Raw genomic sequence first — 27,414 nt, 5'->3', positions numbered from 1 at the left:
GAGTAAAAATTAAAGCTAATCAATCATTAAAATAGAGATGATAATCAATTAGGATTAAAGCAAGAAAAAGGATAATAATGTAATCTGTTAATAGGATAATTTGGTTAAGCTTAATTGTAACAATTAACTGTTGATCTTTTGTAACACTAGATGGTGTTAATTGTTCAGATTCCAGGGTAAGTGGGTGAAAGTTTTAACCCACCGGGTGGATGAATGAATCAACTGAGCAATATCATGGATCGAGATGAGGATTGAGCAAAATCATCTTCATCTATGGAGCCAATTTTTTACCCACCACCGCCGCCTCTTCCTCCCTCACCCTCTGAACTTTTATATCTAAAGGTGGGAGTGAGAAATAGGGGGGAGAGAGAATAGGAAATAATGAAAAAAAAGAAAGAGAAAAAGAAAGGAAAAGATGATGATAATGATGAGAGGGAGACAAAGAAAAGAGGGGATGAGGGAAAGTGAGAGTATACAGTTAGGTTACTACGAGAGACGAGAGGTTATCCTTAAATTGTTGACGAGAGTTAAATACACAGAGGAAGATAAAAGTAAGAGAAAAAGTGAAAGAGAAGATAAAAGTGAGAGAATAGTAAGAGAGATAGTGAAGAGAAAGAGAAAGAGCTTTTTCGAATTTTTTTTCTTCTCTTTTTTTCTCTGGACCTTAAACAGAATCTCGAGTCAAACCGAATCGAGAAGAAGTTTTTTCCATATCTCTCTCCAGTGTTCTCATCAACCACGATCATACAATTCTCCTTCTCCTTCTCATCTCTCTCTCTCTCTTTCTCTCTCATCATCATCATCATCATCATCACATCTTATTGTCTCAGATAACAATAGACTCCAGGAACATAGTTACCTTTGATATCTCATGATAAACATTGTAGGTAACAAGAATTCAAAACTAATTTAATCTCAAATTAATCCATCGAAATAGATAAAGTTAATCTTAACAAATTTTTTTCTCTCTCTATCAACAATCAACTATCATCTTCCTCTCTCTTTCTTTTTTTCTTTTATCATCATTACCCTTTTTCAACATCGTTTCCTTTTCCTGTTTCACCTTAAAAATTTAAAAGTAAAAAAGTTTAACCCAAATAATCAATATAAAGAGCAAGAGAGAAAAAGTTCAAGGAATAAATTTCTACTGACTTATCATCATCATCATCATCTACTAAGTATTTTCATCTTCTTGTCATCATTATCCTTTCAATAATTTTTTCATCTTCCGGAAATGGTCAACATCAGTAATCTTTAATTAGTTTCTCTATTTCTTTTCAACTCTTTTAATTCAATATCATCTTGAAATTTTCAATTCTATTTCCATATTATTATTATTGTTCATCATCATCATAATATTTTGAGATTGTTATTAAAAAATTTTGCTAATTATGTTTCAATACATCAACACTGTGACCTGTGTCAACGGAAGTGGATCTAGTGGGCCAATGTCCGGCCATCATCATCATGCAACTACAACTGTCCATCCATCAGTAACCCAAAAGGATACAACATTGACCAAGATATTTGTGGGTGGTTTACCATATCATACAACAGATAAATCATTGAAAAAGTTTTTTGAATCGTTTGGTGATATTGAAGAAGCAGTTGTAATAACTGATCGTCAAACTGGTAAAAGTCGTGGTTATGGATTTGTAAGTATCATCATCATTTCCTTTTCCTGTTTGAATTTTTCATCCTTTTAACATTTATCTCTCTCTCTTTGTTATTCTTTACACTAAATTTGGGACAAAACAAACAAATAAACTTTAAATTGTCGCTTTTCTCCTGCTCATCACATTGGAATAATTGTTTTAATTGTGAACACTTCCAATTGTTTAATCAATTAAAAGGTAACCATGGCTGATAGAGAGGCTGCTGAAAGAGCCGTTAAAGATGCTAATCCAATCATCGACGGACGAAAGGCCAATGTTAACCTCGCTTACCTCGGAGCCAAACCACGAAACAATGGACAAAATGGTAAGTTAATTAACTTTAATTATTAATACTTTCAAATTCATTGACAATTAACTCGGACAAACAAAAACTATTATTGAGTTTACCATTGAATTTATTATAATAACTGCTAATTTTATTATCATAAAGTTAATCTGATTTAAATGTTAATTCATTTCTTTTGCCATGTATCATGTTGTTCATGACAATTATTCATGTGTTTGCATGAGGATTCATTGAGATTTATCATGTATATGAACAAAATTTGATCTACTTTTGTTTTGTGTTCGTGTATTTGAAAGCCAAGGTGAAAAGTGTAAATAGTAAAGAGGAAACTTTTCAAGATTGAAATTTAAATGTGATGAGGATGAAGACGAAGATGATGATGAGGAAGATTGAGAAAAAGACAAAAAAAGCTCTGTAAATGTTTGGGGACACTTTTAGCTGAGAAGATGATTGTTGTTGATGATGTCGAACCAAAATTCTGGTGTGAGTTGGATAATTTTTGTGGCTATTTAGTTGGAATCAAGCCCAAGTTGATGGTGATACTGATAAAAGATGAGGATGATAAGTGGGTGGAAAAACTAGTAGAAAATAAGACCGAGTGAGAAAAAGAGAGAGACAAAGATTTTCTAGAAGAGAGAAGTTTTCTCTTGCAAAGATTTTCCGAATTCCCTTCGTGTCCTCTCATCATCCTCATCTTTTATCCTTCTTGTTTACAACCTTCTCTATCACTCTCATCATCATCTGTATGTCGTCTATTTTGAGCTCTCTCTCTCTCTCTCTCTCTCTCTCTCTTCATCTTCTATTGGCACTTTTCTCTTCACTTTCATCTAATTTTCCATCGAAAAAACTTTCTCTTTCTATTTTTTTCGTGTCTTCATTTTCCTCTCTCACCTTTTTCTCTTCAGAATATATATCATCCTTCTCACTATCATCATCTTCCATTTCATAACCATCACCAATCTTCAGCCCACTCTAATTATCATCCTCATCTCTTCTCGTTCTTAATCTCATCCTTTTCTTTGATCCTCTATCTCATTTTTCTCCTCATCCTTTTATCGTTCTCGAATCACGATAAATATAATTTGTTATCCTAATTCTCTAACAACAAAGAGAATCTTTCTCTCTTCTTTTTTCTCTCTCTCTCTCTATCATCCTAATGATGAGAATTAAAAATGATGCTGAAAAAGATGCGGATCAAGAGTCATCTCTATGTCTTTATCTCTTCATCATCATTAACTCAATGAGAAAATGAAAAGAGAAACAAACAAATTCTTATCATGACTTTTACACTTCTCTTGGTATTTAGATTTGAACAAAAACAAAATTCAAACAATTAGGAAAACTCATTTAATAATAAGCTGAATATAATTGATCATTTTAATCATTGGAATGATTAAAAAAAATTGAAACACAATTAAAACTATAGCGAAAGCAATTGAACAATTAACATGAAAGCCTTGAAATTAGGATTAAATGAGCTGATTAAATATTCATCGGATTAACTTGATTCAATTACGGATTTTAAATGATTCCCATAAGCAATTTTATTTTAAACTATTCAATTTAAATTTATCTTTAATTGTTTACCATTAAAAATTTAATTCTCTACAATTGAAAGGGTTAGATAATGTTCACAAAGATTAACTTTCAAATCTACACAGAGTAATTAACTTAATCATAATATCAAGATGATAAATATTTCGAAGGGAAAAAAACTTTCTCCAATCAGAATATATATGAAAATAAAGCTTTGAACATGAGGATAGAATCAGGGAAGAGACGAAATTCATGATGATTAAATCTCTAATTCACAAAGAATAATGAAATGTTGGTTATTATTATTATCTGAATGTTAACTGAACTTTTCGATATCTTTTTCCTCTTTTTTTCGAAAGAAAACTTTTTTCTTTTCGATTTTTCTATCTTTCTCTTTAAATTCTGATTTTTGCTCTGTTCTCTCATGGAAAAGTTATCACCATTATCTGAATAAAAAAGGTTCAAACAGATTTCATGACAATAAAATTCAGAGTTTATAAGAGATAAGTTTCTCCTGAGAGTGATTTTTCATGATACAGTTAACACAATAAAAAAGTTCTTCCTTATTATTACTATTATTACTTATATCTCTTGACCATAATCATGATTATGGCAAGAGAAAGGGTCAGAACCTTTGGATGGAAGAGGAAAAAGTGTTCAGAATACAGGGAAAAGTTCAGACAACTTTTTCACTTTTTCTCTTTGAAAAAGCAAAAAAATGAGACTCAAAGATAACAAATATCATATAACTTGATAGATATTAATAATAACGATAATAAAAGTTTTCAATTCTCAGCTGAATATAACATGAGAATTTATCATGGAAGATGTAAGAGTTTAATGTGATTAAGAACTTTATTTCTCGTTGTTGTTTTACCTTTGGAATTATATCCTTTATCAATCTATTATCATTATCGAAAGAGAAGAGAAGTCCTAAAATTTTGAGCCACAAATCATGTAGAACCATGATGACCATGAATTTATCTTCATTCTGAGTTTTGGATATTGAATTTTCATCTCTATTATTTATATATTGATTCTGTCTGATGAGTCGCCATCTTTTGGCTTTCAATCTTGTCTATCAAAGTTAATTAATCAGGTTAAAAAGTGATAATAATAATTGCTACTTTGCTATGAAAATTTTTCACCAAAAAGTTCAGTTGAAACTCAATTCGGAAAGAAATTGCTAAGGTTAATGAGAAGAAGGCGGAAATTACCATGGAAGAAATTTTTTCCAATTGTTTCTTGCTGATTGTTATCATTTTTCCCTTCGTCGTCATTTGATTGTTGCTGTTTTTTTGTTGTCGGTTAAATTGTTAATTAAATTTAATTCATTCTATTACATGAATTAACATACTCTCTGTGTAGACAGACAAAGTTTAATCAACAAAAACATTAAGTCAACAATTAACTTTCTTCAAAACCGGAGATTAGGTTAATAAAGAAGCAAAAATTTGATTCGTATCTTAACATGTATAAGAAAATGCTGGTTTTCTATGAGAGAGAAAATTATATTAACGGAAGTAGCCCTTTTCTGAACCGGAAGGATGAAGATAGATGATAATGATGCTAAAAGAAAGGGGATATGAAGACGCTGAAAGATTATGTAATGTTGACTTATTAATATAACGGTAATTTTGTATTCTAATTTAGATTTAGGCTTTTTAATCAACTCACTTTGAATCTCTCTCTCTCTCCTGTGATTAAGTTTATATCTCACTTTTCATCTTATATTTACTGTTAATTATTGTAATTAATCATGAGTTGGAAAACAATTTAACCTTGTGACATATTGTAATTATCCATAATTTACTAATTAAATTGAATTCTAATGACAATCAACCCTGTCAAAGTTCAATCTTTCAGTTTGAATTGATGGTGGAAACTTGAAGTAATCTGATTTTCCTCAGTCTGTATTCAGTGATTATCATGAAACTTTTTTTTCCATGAGACCATGTTAATAATTCATGATAATAATCAGATTTTTCTTGATAGATTGTATCAGAATTGGAACACATTCTCAAAATAAGATCTTTCCCTTTCTTGACCCTTGTCGATTAATATATTCAATGATTTTATCTCTTTTTTTCCTTTCTCTCTCTCTCTCCCATGAATCACCCTGAATAAATTGATATTAATTTCAGTACCTAATCTGTGAAGATTCAAGATCTTCATGATGATAAGGGAGAGAAAAGTGAATTCATTTTCACTCATGGAAAAAATTCTCATTTTTTTTCCTTCTCTGATTCATCGATTTATTATAATAGCCTCACAGATAGATATCGATATTTAAGTGTCCATCATGAAGGAAAAGATGGACAGTATGTATGAGAAAGAGGGAGAGAGAGAGAGAGAAAGTGAAAGTATGGAAAAGAGATGATAAAGAAAAACGAAAGAGATAAATTCTAAGGGAAGGTGAAATTCTGTCAACCATGAATATCTACCTTTTATTTTCATCTTTTTCTTTCTCATCCTCGTCTTTCATTCTGGTGAAACTTTTGCCGTGAATATCATCATGAACATTTCTAATAAACTAACCCAACTGACCCAAACTTTTCAAGGATAAGTGTCAGGTTATCATGGGACAAGTTAACCTTCATCTTCATCTTCAGCTATTACTTTTCCTCCTGATTTCATCTCTCTCAAGAAGTTTCATATTGTCTCCTTCATCATCTCTCTCTCTCTCTTCATCTTATTTAGTATTTATAATATCATGAAACTCAAGAAGATCATTGGAATGCCAAAATATTCCAACATTGTGAATGAATAGAATTTAATGTAACTTAGGGAAAAGAATAAGATGATGAGAAGATGAAGATAAAGATGATGAAAAGAAAGAAAGAAAAAAAAGAGAATAGATTGTTTCTTTCCTTGGATTGAATTCAAATTCTTTCTTCATTTACAATGGATTAACGTTGAGTAAAAAAAAAGAGAGAGAAAAGTTTCCAACGATTGTGATACTTTTATAAATTCTGATGATGAGAACGATAAACATGATGAGATTAACAAAAAAGAGAAACAAACATGAAACTGATTAACTCATGAAATGCAAACAATCAAATGTTTAATAATTAGATTAACATGAAAACGAGTCGATTTCATTTCACCATGAACAGGGAAACGATTGCAATCAAATCTCATGAATCATGAATTCATTTCGCATTTCATTTGATAATCTAGATCATAATTGTTTCCACATCATTTCACTTTGCATTCAGATTATCAACCATAGATTAATTTGATTAGCACCCATTTGTGTTACAAAATCCTCTAATCTTCATCATCTCTCAGTCATTTGAATGAGAGAGAAATTTTTTTCCAGTTAATTACTGGGATGAATTCAGGTTCATTGTTGAATATTATTATTATCATGAAAAAGAAATGAAAAATATTGAAATAACTTTGAAACTCTGGCAATAGACTAACATTGTTATTGTTTTGCCTTGTTAACTCTGATTAATTATGATATAAATCATGACAAATTAAACAAACAACCTTTAACTATATCATGTAGTTATAATTATCCGACTTGATGATAATTGTTCATGATAATTATGATAAAAGTTGAATTACAAAATGATGATGAATTTGTAAAGACAGAAAAAAATTTTTTCCTCTTATCATGAAAATCATTTGTTTTTTTCCGTGTCTTTTTTTGCTCTCAAAATTTGAATCATAATCTCAACTCATTTTCAATGTTAATTGAATTTCATGTTGATCAGTTGAATGAATTATATTTTGAAACTATTATTATCATGGTTACTATTATTAAACCTAATGTTATCTGTTACTATCTTTTAGAATCATTAAATTGTTATTAAACTAATAGTAACAATTGACCATTATCATTAATGGTTATTATTTCATTTCAGTTTCACTGATCGGTGAATAACTTTTTCATTCCCAGTAACTTTTTTTTCAATTCTATCCCACCCTCAATCTTTACCTCCTCTACCTTGTCTCTCTCTCAACATTTATTATTATCATAATAATGGATTTATCTTTCCATTCATTAACTTTTCTCTCTCTCTCTCTCTCTCTCTCTCTCTCTCTCTCTCTCTCTCTCATTCTCTCTTCCACCTCCTTCCACACCCTCACCTCCTCCTCTTCCTTTCGGTTCCTACTGTTGATAAAATTATCTCTCTCTCTCTCTCTCTCTCTCTCTTGTATCATTTCGTGTATGTGACTCTCACGATTCTCTCTCTCTCTCTCTCTCATTCTCCCTTTACTACTATGAAGTAACAGAGAGAGTGGAAGACAAAGGATAGGAGAGAGAGGGTGGAAAAAATATCCACCCTGACCGAGTGTTTATACTTTTTCCTTTTTTGTTCTTAACTTTTTATTTTACTTTCATTTTCTGATCGGATAATTTAGTCCACTTTGATTAACTATCTTTTGATTGAAAAGCCATTCAACTTCATCATCTTGATCATTATCTTTATCGTCATTTCAGATAATCAAATAGACCCACTAATCTAATGAAAGATTATTAATCAAAAAGCGGATCTCATCATGATAACAAGGTAATGATGATGATCAACAGCCATTCCAATGATGATAAAGGAAAAGAGGAGGAAAAAAAAGGATGATGATGATGATGAAGGATGAAGGGTTTATGTCTATGGGCTTAAATGTTTGTTGGGTTACATAGTAAACCTTTTACTTAGCTAAGATAATTTATCATCCTTGTGGTAAATTGGGACCTTGTTTTGTGGGTGTTAAAAGTAGGTTTGTATCTTACCTTTCGATACACTTTCAGAATTGTATCATGTTGTTGATAACATGATGCTAATATTTAGGCAGAAAAAGATAAACATGATGATAGAAAGTAAAGAGAAGAAAAAAAATAATGTTAATTTACATGAGAATAGATTAGAATGATTTGTCGATAGCATTTTGATTCGAATACCTTATTTCTCTCTCTCTCACTCATTTTGTATTATTTACCTTTGATTTCTTGTATTCATAATGATGATTTTGTCCTTAAATGTTATCTGATGCTAGATAAATAATCCAATGGTCACTATTTACCTTTAACATGTAATAAGTTGATGGGTCAATAAGGTGAAATATTCTGATTATGGATAACAGATTTAGGTTTCTTGATGAGAGTGAACGAGAAGAGATTAAGAGGAGGGTGAGTGGTGTGTTTGTGTGTTTAGATTGTTGTTGTTTCTCCCCTTAAATCAACATTTACACCATGAACCATTAGAACAACAATAACAAATACCCTCAAATTTAATGTATTCACGATTGGTTACATGATGAAAAAACATCCACTGAGTATCAATCTCACACTCTCAATATCATGACTGTCTTATTGAATGTGTTCAACTTTACCTTCTATGTCTTTGAACATCATGATTTCTGTTGTAATAGGTTAGGAATAGAAAAAATTATCTCATCTGAATCAACATTTCAAGTTGTTGTTGTTTCCGAGGGAAAAATGATGATACATAATATTGATTGAAATGAACACATGAAATGCTAGAAATCAACATGATATTCAATCATGAAGTGTATAAAGAATAAGATGAAGATGATTTAAGATGAGAAAAAAAATATTTCGTCAGTAGGGGAAAATGTATATCTCTCACCCATACCCCATCTCCACTCCATTGCCATTTCCACCCCAAGCCATTTCCACCCCAGTCCCAAAAATACCTTTACCATTTCCACCCCAGTCCCAAAAATACCTTTACCATTTCCACTCCAGTCATTAAAATCTCACTGTCATTTCCACCCCAGTACTGAAAATACCTCTGTCATTTCTACTCCAAAAAAAAATGAAAACACGCAAGCGTAGATAGTGTCATAGAAATAACACTGTCATTTCTACTCCACCTCTAATAAAAACTGGTTTTAGTTCAAGTTAATACAAATGTCATCTCCAGGACATTTTTAAAAGTATAAAAGGTTGAATTTTTCTATTTAATCATTCATTCATTGAAGAATATTGCGTTATGTCTATTTACATTCGATATCAAAAGGTTTCTAAAAACGCTCACGTTCCAACTCGTGGAACAGCTCATTCAGCTGGACTTGACCTCTACAGTGCAGTTGATACAGTAGTACCAGCTAAAGGTAAAAACCTGATTGAAACTGACATCATAATCGATCTACCTTTCGACCACTTCGCCCATATCTTACCGAGATCTGGATTAGCCTGGAATAATTTCATCACTGTTGGTGCTGGTGTGATTGATCCAGATTATAAAGGCTCTCTCAAAGTTCTACTTTTCAATTTTGGTGGAAGTGATCATATTGTATCAAAAGGTGATCGGATCGCTCAATTGATAATCCAACCACATACTTTCGTACTATTAATCCAACCTGAATTCGATTTACCATCTCAAGACAAAACATACAACAGTGAAAGTGCTAAAAGATCGCCAAAATAGAACTGATTCTACTCCAAAGAAATATCCTCACCATCAACTTCAACTAATCAGCTTGTTCAACAAGATAAAGAATTGGAATCAACTGGTGAAAATAATGATAAAGAGTGATATTGGTATTAACGATTCTAATATTACTCACAACTCTATGGAAAGTACTAACAAAACATTACCCTCATACTTCATCTTATCATGGAAGAGACAACTTCACTAAAATATAAAATCGTCAATATTGTTTCCTTGTGGAAGTTAGATGGACCTGTTGTTATAAATATCGATAATTCTGGTAGAAAGAAGAAATTTAACGCTCAAGTCATTCGTAAAAATGGTGGTGTGTTTTTAGTATTTGCGTCTGGAAAAATAACAGCAACAGGGTTTAAAGATGTTACATTACCTGGTTATCTTTTGCAAGAAATATTTACAAATCGGAATGTAACTTTTATCAAAGTCGTTAATATTACTGCTCATAGTTTCCTTCCATACGCATTTAACTCAGTGATCTGATAAAACTTTTCTAGTGTTACTAAATATGAACCCGAAATATACCCTGCTATTTATATGAAAATAGAAAATGTAACAATTATTTATTATACTACAGGCTCAATTATAATAACCGGAAAGAAATTCCTCAAATTGATTCTTCTTTGAATGATTTTCATTCGCGAACTATGTTATTTAAAAGATGAAAATAAAATGAATTAAACTTTTTATCAAATTAATATTCTTTATTTAATTTAACGAAGTAATTCTTCTTCCATATCTGGTTGATTATTATTATCTTCATTATCATTATTATTGTTATTATTGTCATCATCATTATGGTCCATAATACGCATGAGATTAGCATCTACGAATCGATCAAGCATCAAAATCGAATCCCAAATTTCCATGGTTATTATCATTATTATTATTATTATTATTGACATTTTCCTCTGGATTAGCATTCACATTATCATTATTATCATCATCATCACTCCATCTCCAACAGCATAATCAAGATCATTTAGAATGACCCATCGAAGCCTACCCAACAAATTATTAACTGTAGGAATGATCCAATGAGCATCACGCAAATTTTGTAAAATTCTCATCATACGAATGTGCTGAATACTCAATGGCAAGGCAGGATCTGTCAAATACCTTTAAAGTAAATAATTTAAAGAAAAAAATTAGTTAATTATTGAATAAAAATGATTAAATATGAAAATAATTATATACTTACTCCATACACTCTATTCGATTCTCTTCATCAGTTAAAAGAACAGTTCGTTCAACCGATTCACCTTTAGCAGATTCACAAGTCTTTGAAAAATTTAAAACCGTTTCTGATGTACCATGATAAAAATGATGGAAAAGAAAGTAGAGTGAAGTAGCAAGTAAAATTAAGAAAAGAAAAGAAAAGAAGAAAGACATTTTGTGTTTTGAAGTTAACAAAGAGAGAAGTGAAGATTGAATGATTTTATTTTGATTGAAGTTGTCATTTATATACAAAACAATTAGGTGTTTGATTAACAAGAATGTCTTACGTAATTAATGTTAAAATTAAACAAACAAGTTTTAACCAATCACAGTAAAGATTAAAGTAACAAGAATGTCTTACGTAATTAATGTTAATGTTGAACAAACAGGTTTTAACCAATCACAGTAAAGATTAAAGTAACAAATGTCTTACGTAATTAATGTTAAAATTAAACTAACAAGTTTTAACCAATCACAGTAAAGATTAAAGTAACAAGAATGTCTTACGTAATTAATGTTAATGTTGAACAAACAAGTTTTAACCAATCACAGTAAAGATTAAAGTAACAAGAATGTCTTACGTAATTAATGTTAATGTTGAACAAACAAGTTTTAACCAATCACAGTAAAGATTAAAGTAACAAGAATGTCTTACGTAATTAATGTTAATGTTGAACAAACAGGTTTTAACCAATCACAGTAAAGATTAAAGTAACAAGAATGTCTTACGTAATTACTGTTGAAGATCTAATTGATCTTAGTATAAAAAGGGTAAACTTTCACTGTTTTAGTATCATTCTCATTCTCACTCTCTACTTGTCAACATCAAACTTCTTCTCATTATTTCAATCAAATTGACTTTCAATTCTTTGTTTCTACCGGTCCAAAATATAAGTATAATGGTTTGTTTATTTCATCATAATTATACTATTTTACTGATTTCATTAATTCACATTACTTTAAAATTCAGTTATACATAGATTTCTTAGCTTTTCCTTTGTGAAAGCTGATCTTATGTATCCTGATGGATATAGTTCTGTTTCTTAATGAATACAAGCAATTAATATTATATTCTAATTTTGTTTTTATTTTATTATTTTATTATTTTGATTTATATTAGGTTATCATCTGTCCATGTTGTCAACACTCATATGGAAATTTTCAACTATATATCTTACATGATTGTCTCTGTTTAACTCAACCATGCTCGAGAAATAGCTTATTTTCAATGGGCACTTCACGTAACAGTCTTGTTATAAGTCATGTGAACAATCCTCCGGTTAGGCGCGAGTCTCCTGAGTATATTGATCTCACAGATGATAACAATGACTTAGTTAACATATCCTCTGACGATGATGATGATGATGTTATGGAGGTGACTAATAGTACTCGAAATGAAAACGGCGAAGGATTACTTGATGATGAACTTATTAACGAACTGGAACGTTATATGCCTGACCTTAATGCACTATTTCCTGATGAGCTTAACTTATCACAGTTAAATAATCCACTTGAACAACAACAACAATATGTTCATTCGATTTCATCATCTGTTGATCCTTACCAGCAACAAGTTATAGATCCAATCAATCAAGAGCGACGGTTTAATAATGATTTCCAGCAACAACTTTCTGATCTATTTGCGTCAATATCTGATCCAATCAATGAGCAGCTTAATGATCCAATCCAACACCAATTTATCGATCCAATTCAACACCAACTTATTGATCCAGCTAATCATCAAGTTGTTGATCCAATCCAACACCAACTAATCGCTCCAATTCAGCACCAATTTATCGATCCGCTCCAACACCAACTAATCGATCCAATCCAACACCAACTTATCGATCCAGCTAATCAGCAAGTTGTTGATCCAATCCAACACCAACTAATCGATCCAACTACTCATCAAGTTGTTAATCCAGTCCAACAGCAAGTTGTTAGTCCAGTAGCACAAAACGACTATACATGTTTGAGATGTAATCGTTCATATGCTAGAGAAAGTTTTTTGATAGCTCATATGCAATGGTGTGGACAATCAACCTCTTCAATTGATAGAGTAATGGCTCCAGATACATTTGGAGTTTTTGTTCTACATGATTCAGCATTCGCTAGACATTATACAGTCTATCGATATGAAGTTGATGAGGATGAATTTGATATATTAACGATAACGGGTAGAATTATGGATCAAATGATTGGTTTGTTGAATCATCTCATTCAGCTGTTTGGATGTATTAAATATGGAATTGCAATACGTGGTACTTTCTACAACCCACTTATTGAAGGGGAAAATTTTCGAAATGCTACTTTCCAATCACCAATTGATCCATGTTATCTCGGCACTGATAAAAACTCAAGCATAATTGATAAACTGAATGATATAAGTTAGTATTGATCAATTCACTATGAGAGGCTCTGGTTGGATTTTGGTTGATGTGGCTGTTATCGATATTTTTGTTGGAAAGTTTTCACCATATGTTGGAGGATGTATAACCCACAAGGTTCCAAAGTTTATCGAAACAAAGAGATGTCTGTTATCACTTGAAACTCGTACAGATTGTTTCATGTATTCAGTTTTATCTGCATTACATACAACGCAGAACCATCCAGAGCGAATATCCAGCTACAGACGTTTTACTCATTTGTATGACTTTTCTGATGTACGAGGTGATGTTGCTGTTGATTCTATTACCAAATTTGAAAGGAAAATGACATCAGTATCAACGTTTATTCACTTCTCATTGGTAAAAGAGTTATTGTTCCTCTCAAAATTACTAAACAAGAAAGAATGAGACATGTCAATTTATTCTTACACAATGGACATTACTTTTACATCAAAAACTTCAATAGATTTGCATCTAAATGTGGGACAAGGAATAGATTTTTTTGTTATAGATGTCTCTTTTCTTTTCCTGATCAGAACAAATTGGACAATCATGTAACTAACTGTCTCTTGTTCCATCCACAAACTGTGATATTACCATCACTTGAAATGTCCATCCTGAAACGAAAAGACTTCAGAAAAGAGAGTAAATTTCCAGTTACAATCTATGCAGATTTTGAAACTTTAAATGTAAAGTTGGAAGTTCCTGGGATAATCGCAGATCTGATTCCTTGTAGTTATGGATATGTTGTTGTTGATTGGAATAATCAAATCGTTTATAAAGACTTTGGATTCGGAGACAACATTGGTGAGAGATTTGTAAATAGTTTATTTGAAGCTGAAAATTGGATATTTGAGTTCATATATAACAATAAGAAACCACTTGTTATGTCTCAGGCAGATGAAGAAAATTTTCAATCTTCTAGAGTCTGTCATATATGTCAAGAACCATTAACAGGAAATTCCGTTAGAGATCATGATCATATGACAGGTCTTTATCGTGGAGCTGCACATGTTAAATGTAACTTGGAATATAAAATGCCAAATACAATTCCCGTCATTTTCCACAACTTGAAAAATTTTGATGGACATATCATAATAAAGGCAATCAATCATAATAACTTACAAAATCGTCTTCCTCAGCTGATACCTCACACTATCGACAAATATATTGATTTACCATTGGTACTTTTCGTTTCTTGGATAGTTTTGCTTTCCTTCCAGCAAGTCTCGACAAACTTTCAACCACACTTGATACACCAGATAAGGTCAAGTTTTTAACTCAACTGTTTCCAAACGTTGATGTGACACTGTTGACACAAAAATGTATCTTACCTTATGAATACTTAGATTCATTATCCCGATTTGCTGAAACATCAATACCTGACCGAACTGCTTTCCATTCAAGTCTAACAGATACTGACATTACCGATGATCAATACAGCTTTGTTCATCAAGTTTGGAATAACTTCTCATGTTGTTCACTTAAAGATCTTCATGATATTTATTTGAAGGTTGATGTGTTGTTATTAGCTGCGGTATTTGAAAGTTTTCGTTCAACTAGTCTTGATAGTTTCAATATTGATCCACTCCATCATTATTCTGCTCCTGGATTGACTTGGTCAGCTGCTCTTAAAGTCACACGTATCGAGTTGAAACTTTTCACTGACATTGACATGTTGATGATGATTGAAAAGGGTATTAGAGGTGGTCTTACAATGGTCACTAATCGACATGTTATTCCTAACAATCCAGCTTGTCCTAACTATCGTTCCGATGATGAGAAAAGTTTTCTACTTTACTTGGACGTTAACAACCTTTATGGATTTGCTATGTCTGAACGTCTTCCTGTTGATGGTTATGAGTGGGTTGTAGTGGATGATAACACATTATCAGATATACTCAACACCTCTGATGATTCTGATATTGGCTTCATATTGGAAATAGACTTGAGTTATCCAGATCGATTACATGATGAACATAATGATTTTCCACTGGCTCCACACAAAATGCATATTGGATCAGAGTTGTATAGTCCATACCAAAAGAATCTCATTGAAATTCTTTCAGGCGTTGGTTTGACGAATGTAGCTACTTCCAAATTAGTTACAACTTTTTACACTAAACTTAATTATGTCATACACTATCGTATACTTAAGTTTTACATTGAAAAAGGATTGAAAGTGGACAAAGTACATCGAGTCCTTAAGTTCAATCAGAGGGCTTGGTTGTATCAATATGTTGATTTTTGTACGCAAAAACGAACTGCTGCTAATACGGATTTCCAAAAAGATTTCTGGAAGCTCATGGTCAACTCACTATATGGAAAAACTATCGAAGACAAACGGAAGCATATAAATGTGGAATTAGCAGTTACTGATACACACGCTGCTAGAGCTTTGAGGAAAAATCATGTTCAAAAGTTCTTGATACTTGAAGAGGATAAGATGATTTTCGAAATGAAGAAGTTGAAAGTCAAAATGGATAAACCAATTGCTGTTGGCTTTACTGTTCTTGAACTCGCTAAGTTAAAAATGTATCAACTTCATTATGATACGTTTAAACATCATTATAATGATAACATAGAGTTGATATATACTGACACGGATAGTTTGATTTATCATGTTAAGACTGGCGATCTTACTGAAGATCTGAGAGGATTTTCATCAATCATGGACTTTTCCAATTATCCAATTGATCATACACTTTACTCAGCTCAAAATAAGAAAAAAATTGGTTATTTAAAAGATGAATGTCCTGATGATCCAATCATTGAGTTTGTTGGATTGAGACCAAAGCTCTACGCCCTTAAAACTGTCAATGGGGTCACAAAGAAGGCAAAAGGAGTCCGAGAGCGATTTTGAAAACAAAATCAATTTCGAAACATATACGAACTCTCTATGCTGGATTAATCGAGTCAAATGACTTCATAAGGTTGAACTCTCGTGAACATAATATTCAAATGATAAAGCAAAGAAAGATATGTGTTACTCCATTTGAAGATAAACGATATCTGATTGATAACACGAAATCATATGCTTATGGACACTTCAGAACATTAAATTAACTTTTTTATTTTCTTATAAATGATTTTTTCATTTCCATCATGGTTACATTTTTTGAAAATTTTATAGAAACTTGATAAATTTTTTACATTGAACATAAATAAAATACAAAACCATCCACATGCTACCGAGTTATTTCCTTGAAACTTGATTGAATTCATGTAAACATATTTTGAGTTTCTTTCCAAGAATGTCAATAGAAATCCTTTCGGACTTCTTCCGAAAGAATCAAAATAATGACTTATGTTTTTATCATCGATATATATTGCAACCCAGTGACTTCCTGGTTTATTAGACTCATCTAAATTGATAATTATTCCTGCGGGTTTCGTTATTGTTATAGGTAATCGATCAATCGGATAGACTCCTTTAAACCAACTCAATTTACTACAAATGTTGATTATCTGCTTTGTGGTTAACATGTTCAATAATCTAATGAAACTATTCGATCCTTGTCGATTGTTATAAGATTATCAAATTGAGCGAAGACAACAACTTTTAATGATTTCTTCAATTGAGAATTAAATTTGAGATCACATCTTATAGTACCTCTTTTAATTAGAGAAAGTGTTCCGTTTTCAGCTCCTATAGATCCGTCAGGAGAAAGGTCAAATCAAATAATGTAGTATGTTTCTTATAATCTTCATGATTGATATGTAGTTGTGGTATACCTTCATCCTGACCTAAACATCGGTAGAGATTAACAAACTCACGCATGTAAAGTCCATCTCTAAAATTAGGCGTGTAAGGTATACTTGGTATTGTCATTCCATCAACATTCAAAGCAATATAATTAACACCAAAGTCATTGAAACAAAAAGGATCTTCATTCAAATCCCCCGAATGAGCGGTTTCTTCTGTCATCCCCATAATGATCCTTCTTGGTAGTATACCAGAATACATGTTATCGATAGATGCTATCATTTGTCCAGCCGGTATTGAAAAATTTCTTGTATCATTACGTGTTATAAAATATTTTGCTGGACCCTTTTCAAGAGCTAATATGATACTTTTAGATGCTTCAGCAAAAAGTTTTACTCGCTTGATGTGTAGTGCCAACCTTTCAAATTTTATTTGATACATATCTTTATCAGAAACATCATACTTTATAATCGGAAAACTATCTGAACTTCTAGTGAATCTAAAAATTAATGGTATATTATTCACAAGAAGTTTATCCTGCTCACAGATTGGTAGATGTAATCGGAAATAAAGATCAAATGAACCACTTTTGAATGCAGTCTCATGACTTTCCCTACCAGCGTCACAAGCATTATGTGGTCTAAATAATAAATCTTCAATATATGACTGATAATGGTACATATTATTAGCTTGCATAGTATTAACTGAACCAATAAATAGATCAATCTGTTCAAATAATGAATTTCGAAGTCGGAGACAGGAATAATTTTACTAGTTTCAGGTATTTTAGAGCCGTTTTGAGTTTGTATACTTATAGTTAGACTTATCATTGATGCAGCCATATCAGTGAAATCTTCACTTGCTGGAACAACGATTTCATAACATTTCGATGATTCTAAACTTGAATTAGGTCGATATTCAACTTCATAACTTGATTCAATAACAGTTTGTGTTGGTGGTATAGAGAAAATCTGTAACTCAGACTTGCTAGATGGTATTGATGACTCATGTAAATATTCCATTATGAAAATATGTCTTTATTTTTGTACTTAACCTTCTGTCTTTTAGCTTCAGATTTTTTAGCTTTTGACTTTTTAGCTCTAGACTTTTTAGATTTATCCTTTAATGTACGTTTTCTTATACCATTTCCATATTGATCAATTAACTTTTCTATTTCCCCTAGTCCTTCCTTAGCTGCGGTTTTAAGACCATGTTTTGCTTGTGTTTTAGCTGTTGAAAAGTTTCTATTTGCTAGAACATCTGACCCAACATTAATTCCTGTTCTCAATAGATTTTTCCCTAGAAATTTTAAAATTGGATACCCGAAACGTTTCAAAGTTGACCCTAATCCATATCCACGTTGGTATGGATTACCTGCATAAACAGAAATGTCATTAAATCCATTTCCTGACTGACTTAAGAAGTGTTTCGTGAAATCACTATCACACGCACAATAAACTTTACGATTCATATCTCTTTTATTATTATGATGAATGAAATTGTTACATATTCTTATACAATTTCTTTTACAAAATGTAAGCTTATAAAAACTCTCCCATTTTTGAATCTTATTTGTGATCCATTTTCATCACAAAGTAACATATTTATCTCATCAATTCTATTGATACGAACTGGGTAATAAAACGGTTGTATAAATGTGATATTCGCCATTTTCACATCTAAATTCAGAGGTAAAACTCTCAATAGTCTCGCAAAATGATCACCTACAAAGTGCTCTGTTATGAGATCAGTATAAATAAAAAGAAGATGAGATTTTAGTCCAGTTTTGGGTGGCTTTTTCGCTAGAATTGTCTTTTGATCATCTTTTTTGAATAGCATATCACAGTGTTTCATGTAACCATCATATGTCCAACCTAACATTTCTAAAAATTCAGAATCAATAAAATAAGGTAATATTTTATCTCCACGATGCCATCCTGCTTTGATTTCAATAGAATCATTTTGGAGAGAAACTTCGGGTGGGAAATCAGCATTTATGCGTGAAATTGAAGATTTTAAAACATCATTTATACACTCCAATATTTTATCTATTTCATCACTCTCATTGTAAGTAAATTCGAATTTACCCAAGCGATATGTCCCACCATAAAACAGACTGAATTTCACGGTTTTGTTATTTATTTCATATGTTGTTGGATAAAATATTTCTTGTATCCCAACTTTCCATTTTCCTTCTAGATTTATCGGACAGGATAAATTATTAGTGAACTTTGAAAGTGTATTATCTGGGTGTATATCCATGCTAGCATTAGATACTAAATCGATACAGAATTCATTCGACATCTTCAGTCCAACTGTTAAATTTATCAGGATAACCTAACCATTTAACAAAATATTCAAGCTTTCCACTCTTGTTATATCTCCTTTTTAATATTCTCTCAATCTTATATGTACTTGGTTCTGTGACTTTGAAGATTTCATCATGGTAGAATACAGATGTAATGTTTTCTCCAGACCAATCATTTAGCCTATAAATATAACCTTGTGGTGTCTTTTTTACTTTTCGGATTTTGAATAATTCCTTTGTAAAGGTTTCACTCGCCTCTTTTTCAAATATACCTTTATCACGGGAGATTCTAACGAAATCATTAACTTTATATGGTATCTGTTTATATTTAATAACTTTTTGGCTTTCAAACACATTTTTGACAGCTGATCTTTCATCTTCACGAGCTTGACTTGGAGTCATTTTTATTGTTCTGTGATATGAATGGTTATATCCATCAATTATATCATTAACTACATCGACATACTTGTTTGTATTTTTCGCGAACATGTATCTATGTAATCTAGATCTCAGTGTTCGGTTAAATCGCTCAACTATCGCACATTTTATTAAACCATCTGTCGCAACAAAATGATGAATTCCATTTTGTTTAAAAAATTCTAACACATATTTGTTTAGAAATTCTTTTCCCTGATCAGTTTGAATTTTCTTTGGTTTACAATTCAGAAAGATGCGTTTAAAAGCTTCAATAATTGAAGTAGCGTCTTTATTTTTAAGTGGTATACCAAAGGCGAAACGAGAAAGGCAATCAATTGTAATCAAAATGTAGCGATAATTATTATTTTCAGATTTAATCCAACTCATATCTAGTAAATCTGCTTGCCATTGTTCATTTACATGATCTACTAAAATTGGAAGTCTCAAAAATCTTTTCTTTATGGTTCGAAATAGATTATATGTATCTTCATCTGATAACCATGTTTCTACGTCTCGGTATTTAATACTAGGATTCCGGAGTTTAGCAGCATTATATAAACGTTTTATTCCACCATAAGATCCATTTGATTTAGTATCATAATAAATATCTTTCAAAATTTCGCTAACGATTGCCATGACCTTAAATGAGAGTTTTCTATATTCGAAGATGACGTTTGTGGTGTTGGAGATCTCGAGGGTGATATAACGCTGAGTTGATTTTTAATTTTTTTATTCAAAATATAGCTTTTGATTGGTCTATCCTCATTTTCACATATTTCTAATAAATAATCCAATCCATTAGGTTTCTTACCAACTTGATCTTCGGATAGTAAAAATTGAACTATATCATTTACATTACTACCCTTTATGTATCCTTCACCTTTTCTTACATGACCATTTTTATCGATAAGACCAGGAATTCCCATTAATACTGTTTTCAATGAACTAGATTTATCTTTCGGTGTTGATGGAGCTGGTTTAACACTGTTAATCAATCGAGTCAGAAAACTTTCATTTCGAGATGAATCATTTTCAAGTTTACTATTTTCGCCTTCATTTTCAGTATAGTCAAAAATATTCTCTGTATCATATTCAATGTTTTCATCATCCATTTGATCGTTAGGTAAAATCATTCTCTCTGACTGATTTCCAACTGATATAACTCGTTGTGCAATTGCATCTATCATATTGTTGATATTCTCATTTGAATGTTGATTATGCGCAATTCTTCTTGCTAACTGATCATTATGAAACTTAACTTTTGTTTCTACAGGTAAATTTTTGTTGAAAAGTTGTTTAGTTTTGCTAGGTTTCATACAGTTTCTTTTATATTTATCTTCAGGAATAAGATACATCGAGTTAATGAATTCATTTCACCCAATATTATCAGTAACCACTTTTGCTAGAATACTTAAAGCAGGAACTAAAAGAGCTGATAGAAACCCCTCTTTGATTAACTATTCTCTTACGATCCTCTGTTTTGTCAATCTACTTAATTTACGAACTTGATTCTTATATAATTTCAGTTTATTTTACTCTTTGAACTCAGAGGAATTGTTCCTTTAAGAATATTCTTGGCGATATCACTTATAACCGTGTAGATACAATTTGGCGCATTTACTAAAATTTGTTTTCTTTTATTTTTGATCTTGTTTTTGCTAACTTTTCAAGCAAGGATAACATTCAACTGCTTTTTTTAAACTCATCTTAAGGATTGTTTATTAGTTAAATTTTATTCATCTGTTTCTTATACAAGATAGGTAGTAATATAATCATTTTCCCCGAGTACATCCGTTAAAAATCTAGTTTCAATAGAAGTCTCTGGTCTTAAATCGATGAATAGATAGCTGTATGGATTTCTGGTTGCATCCTCAAAAATTGTTTGTATTTTTCCTATTTTACGAGGTAACATTTGTCTGGCAATATTGGTAATAATTGACTGATCTCGAGGGTTTTTAAACAATACAATATATTGTGAATTTAGTGATATATTCCTACTTTCTTTTCCTTTACAAAAGAAGTTTTGTATAATAAGAATAACAGATAAATTTCTATGATGTGATCCTTTAGTAAATAGTTCACTTATAACTTTTGAATTAGTTGATTCTGTCATCAAATCGTCTATAATAATCCATTCTGGAACCATACCATCAAACTTCTCTATGATATTTTCTGGTAAACCTTGAATAAAATTTACACTCATCATTGTTGTGAATATATCCTGATATTCCCCATAAAAGTATGTGATACGTTCAGGTGGAGGAGAGGACATTATATTAGATGAGTTAATCAATTTTTTCAACCATTCCGTTTTTCCACACCCAGTTGGACCCGCGATTAACATTGTAAATGGGTGATGTAAATAAACTTGGTAAGTCATTATTATTATTTAATTAATACGATTTCTTTATTATTATTATTATTATTCAAATATTATCAACATAATTCTTATATTAAATTGTTTATCTCTTTATTTATTTATTTATTTATTTATATAAAGGAAAATTGTTAGCGAATTGAAAAGAGCTGTATAATTATCTTTAAAGTTTATCAATTCATCAAAATCAACATTTCTTTCCATGAGTCTTGCTGGTTTAACGAGCTCCAGTTGTGTAAGAAAGACTTTTGGATATGCGCCATCATCGTTTATAATTAAATGATTACCGGATGTTCTCCATTCCCCTCGTTTCAGCATTTTTTCATCCAAATAGGTTGATATTATATATGTATCCATTATTTGATCGACTGGAATATCATCATCTCCGATAAGAGTAAATATAAAATGTTCCAAATCTCGAAGAATTTTCATTATTTGGGTTGTAATGATCACCTTTCTATCAAACTGTTGTATTGTTATACCATCCTGAGAATTAAGAGAGATAGTTACATAATGGCTTGAACGTTCCAGTGGACTTTCATTCTTCAGAAAAGTTTGACAAATTCCAACAAAATACGGCTTCGTCTTTGCTGAGAGAAACACCAAGTTTAGTCGGTAATCCATCCTTAAAGATTCGTAAATCCAATCGACGTAATTTAACATCATCTTTGAACCTGTAACTTACAGATACATGAATGTCCTCATGTATAAACAATTTTGTTGATGTCCAAGTCATAACAGAAAACGTCATTTTGAAATACAATATTATTATTAAACAAAAACAATCAAGTCAAAGTTAATTTACAATGAACTATATCTCGATTTACTTAAACTATTTATATGTTCCTTTCCATTCAAACAGTGCGCATGTATGGATTAGAAATGTATAATCCATTTCTAGGACGGATTAAACAACACAATGACATAATTAATACTAATCAATACGTGAGATAGGGATTGTTTTGGATTTAGAGGTCATGACCTTTTAACCTTGAAAAATTTATAGATCTTTTCATTCTCGACAACTTTTGTCAAGACATAATATGTCTAAGTAGTATCGTTCTAAAGTTATACAGTTTGGAAAATATCGACTTTAAAAGTGGATTTTCTACCGGAAGGAAGCATTTTCGGAAATTTTTTCCTCATACTAATCATCAACGAAGTTGATGATGGGTATGAATTATTATTTATTTTCATCTATAATATGAGGGTAAGATCATTTCTTTAACATAGGAGGTTATGGAGAAAATTTTTTACTCACTTCGAAATTTGCAAAAAAATTAGATTAATTACCACCCAATGGTCAACTAGTGGCAACCCTGGCTATTAAAGGGTTAATTACAACAATAACAACAACAACAAACACGTTTTGAAAAATTTTCATTGATTTGATTTGATTTGATTTAATTTAATTTAATTAAAGGTAAGTTTTTTCATTTATTTCCATTTATTTTCCACTCAATCATTTATTTAATCATCTTTTCCTCTTTTTTCAGCTCCATAATGTTCATCCTCATCCTCATCGTTATCACCATCACTCTATCATTGGCGTTTTCGCCACCACAATTTTTGTCATCACCACCACCAACCAACAGCCAGAGTCCGAACCAGAACCAGAACCGGAACCAATACCATTTTCGGTAATGGTGGTTGAGCCGACTCAACAACTGTGGATGAGGATGTTGATGAGAGAGTTGGTCGAAAGACCAGCCCTCTCATCGCCCGATCTCAAAGGGTCCATCAATATGAACAACCATAGGAAGATCATTGATCTTCCATGGTTGATGACATATTCGATGTCCTTCTCGGTGGAGATGAGGATCTCGCCGATGAAACTTCTTCATCAGAGTCATCAGACTCTGATGAAGAATAAAATTTTTCATTAAAACTTTTGTTGTTTCTCTTTCTCTTTTTCTCTTTTTTCCATTTAATTTATGTTTTTGTTTTTCTCTTTCTTTTCTCTTTCTTTTTCTCTTTTTTTGTTACATTTTCATATATTTATCTTTTCATTAAATATTAATTAATTAAATTCTTTCTTTTTTATATTCAGAAAAACCAAAAATAGAATGCATATAATCTCTATCCAATGATTAGCATTGGATAGAGATTAAAAAACTACTCAGAAAACGAGTTTTCTGGGTTAAATTAACTTTAAAAAAATTTTCCCGCCATTTTAATTCAAAAAATTGAAGAAAAATTTTTTTCAATGGTTAACCTTTAATCTGGAGTGGAAATGACAAAAGGGGGCGTGGCTATGGGGTGGAAATGACAGTGGGATTTTTGGGACTGGGGTGGAAATGGTAAAGGTATTTTTGGGACTGGGGTGGAAATGGCTTGGGGTGGAAATGGCAATGGAGTGGAGATGGGGTATGGGTGAGAGATATACATTTTCCCCTACTTTCGTCTCTTCCGCTTACTTCCTTCTCATCCTGTTAATTCTGGAAGATGATAAATATATCTTTTCCTCTTCTTCACCTCCCTACCTCCTCTTTTTTATCATCCTCATCCTCATCTCTCTCTCTCTCTCTCTCTCTCTCTCTCTCTCTCTCTCTCTTGCTGATCTTTGTTGATTTTCTTCACCTTGGATTTTTCCACCATAAATAACTTTCTCATTTCGTCTTCATCATCATCATAGTATAAATTTCATCCTTATTCTTCATCCTTAAACTGTCCTCAATTTGACTCTTATCATTTTCCAACTGCATTAACTTGTCTCCTTTTATCATCTTCTACCTTTAACCTTCATCATCTTCATCCACATGAGCTCAAAAATTTGAACACTTTACTAGTCCTTGTTGGAGCAAAAACTTTACCGATTATCACATTATCTTAATCAATTTCATCTCATCAACTCTCAATTCATTCATGATAGATTTTCTTAAAACTGATTAGTTAATCCCAGTAATCAAAAAAACATCAGACAATCGATATGAACAAAATTTAAACACAAACAATTTCATTTAAATCAATTAATTTGAAATCCACTTACAATACATTATAATACGTAGACTCAGAGTAATTAAAATTAAAATTAATGATCACAAATTGAAATAAAAGAAAACGCAATTAAGGATTAATGTTAACAGTTTAAATCCATAAACAGACACAAAAACCAGGGGGAAAAAGATTCATAATTTATCATCAACCCGAAAATCTTGGTTAATCATTAATATAATCATGATGAAATTATTAACAGTACAAATGAGTTTATTTATCATGATGATGATGATAAACATAATGAGGGAGAGAAAAAAAAAGTTCTGAATAAACAAGATCTTGCATGTAATCACATGTTCCTGCTGGGAGTTGGATTCACTCCCAAAGAAAATAAGACAAGAGATAATGATGATGAGGATGCTGAAGACTCTGAGAGAGAGAGAGAGAAAGAAAGAGAACTGAAGGAAAAAAAATGAATTTCCACTTAATCCCTTCAGAGTTTTAGAAAACATTAATAAGATAATGAATATTTGCTTCGATAAATTTTTATATATATAATTCCAACGTTGAAAACATTATTCCATTGCGATGATGTTGTTATTTGCCATTCAGAATTCATTATCTCATGATGATGGTGATAAAATATTTCTCCTTTCAGATTTTACTCAAAGTCACGTTTGTGTCTCTTGAATTATTATCTCAATCAACTTTCCCCTTGAATTTTGAATGTTTTTATCCTGAGTTATTAATTTATCATTATTATTTCTCCATGTGAAAAGTTAGACATCTTCTCATCTCTGAGTTTTCATCTGAAATGATAATGAATTTGTATTCACCATTGTAATAAATAAATTGTATCAGAATCAATTTGCTTTTCCACTAATGTAATAATGATGATGATGATGATGTTTCAATGAGAAATGAACAAAAATGTGAAACCATTAAGTCATTTGATAGTCACAATGATAATTTACTTGATTCTGTATTCAGAGCATTCAGTTAATCCTTGTGAATTTTTATTATTATCATTGATGAAAGATGAGAATTGTGATCATCTTTCAATATCATCTTTACAATTTAGATATTAATTGATGACAACACTGAAAATAGACTATTGAATTTTACCTGGAATATTATCTTGTGTGTTCATTAATCTAATCAAGAATCCAACTTAAATTGCTTGTGTTGAGATGTTTGCATCACCACCAAGGGTGTAAGGAAAGATGATCAGGTAGTGATGATAATGATGATAATAGAAATGAATATAAGAAGATAAAAAAAAAGATGAATTCGATTGATGATTGAATTTACTTGGTGAACACGATCAGATGATAATGATAAGATTTTCATGAGGAAATTTCATCCTCATGATCTTCAAATATTCATTCTCAATGACATGTTTGACTTTTTTCTCATCTTCATGTAGCAATGATGATGATGATGATGATGATGATGATGGAATGAGATGAGATGGGAACGCACACAAAAAAAGATGATTTTCTCTCATCTTCATCTTGATCCTCATCATTTCTTTTCTCCTTATTCTGTAAACTATTGAATAATACTTTTCTTTTATTCTTTTCCATCATCATCATCATCATCATACCTTCATCTTCCTGTATCTTCTTATTTTCCAAAGTCAATTGAAAACTATCTCATTCTATTGAGAGAGAGACCTTAACATGTAAAAATGTTCATGGATTGAAACAGAATCCATGAAGATGATAATAATCATCATCAAGCTATTCAGTTAACTTTGTCCTTTTTTTATCATCATCATGAACTTTATTCAGAATCTGTTTCCATTATCATGAAGAAAAAAATAGGAATGACGTGAGACTTACAGTTAAACATATACACACACATACTAATATAATCTGAACACTATCATGAACATTATCCATCTGAACGTATCGGTGATAAAAAGCATCAACAGTAAGCAACAACAAGGAAGAAGATGAAAGAAATTCACTAACAATGAATTTCACCCTGAAAATCCTTTTCATCTTCTTCTTATAAATATACCCGAAGAATATAATATCGGAAAGAGAGAGAGAGAGAGAGAATGAAAGAAGAGAAAGTGATTTTCTATTCTCATGTAATAAAAAATTCTTAGAGTTCATATGGAATAAAATATCTTCTAAGAA

At 31.2% G+C, this 27,414-nt stretch overlaps 1 protein-coding gene across 1 annotated transcript in view; it reads left to right on the top strand.

Annotated features, from left to right (window-relative positions):
- The first annotated feature begins 90 nt into the window (after positions 1 to 90).
- The window catches only part of LOC128390683 (RNA-binding protein 24-B-like), an 85,952-nt gene continuing 58,628 nt past the window's right edge, over positions 91 to 27,414 (top strand). The window contains exons 1-2 of the mRNA XM_053350440.1: positions 91 to 1,655; positions 1,854 to 1,980. Coding sequence (XP_053206415.1) covers positions 1,392 to 1,655; positions 1,854 to 1,980 — 391 coding nt within the window. The 5' untranslated portion in view covers positions 91 to 1,391. The remainder of the gene's footprint in view (positions 1,656 to 1,853; positions 1,981 to 27,414) is intronic.

This window comes from Panonychus citri, unplaced genomic scaffold (assembly GCF_014898815.1).
Source record: "Panonychus citri isolate SS breed McGregor unplaced genomic scaffold, ASM1489881v1 Contig00125, whole genome shotgun sequence".
In the NCBI taxonomy this organism is placed as follows: domain Eukaryota; kingdom Metazoa; phylum Arthropoda; class Arachnida; order Trombidiformes; family Tetranychidae; genus Panonychus; species Panonychus citri.
The sequence above is the reverse complement of the archived record's forward strand: the minus strand, read 5'-3'. Positions and strand labels throughout refer to the sequence as shown.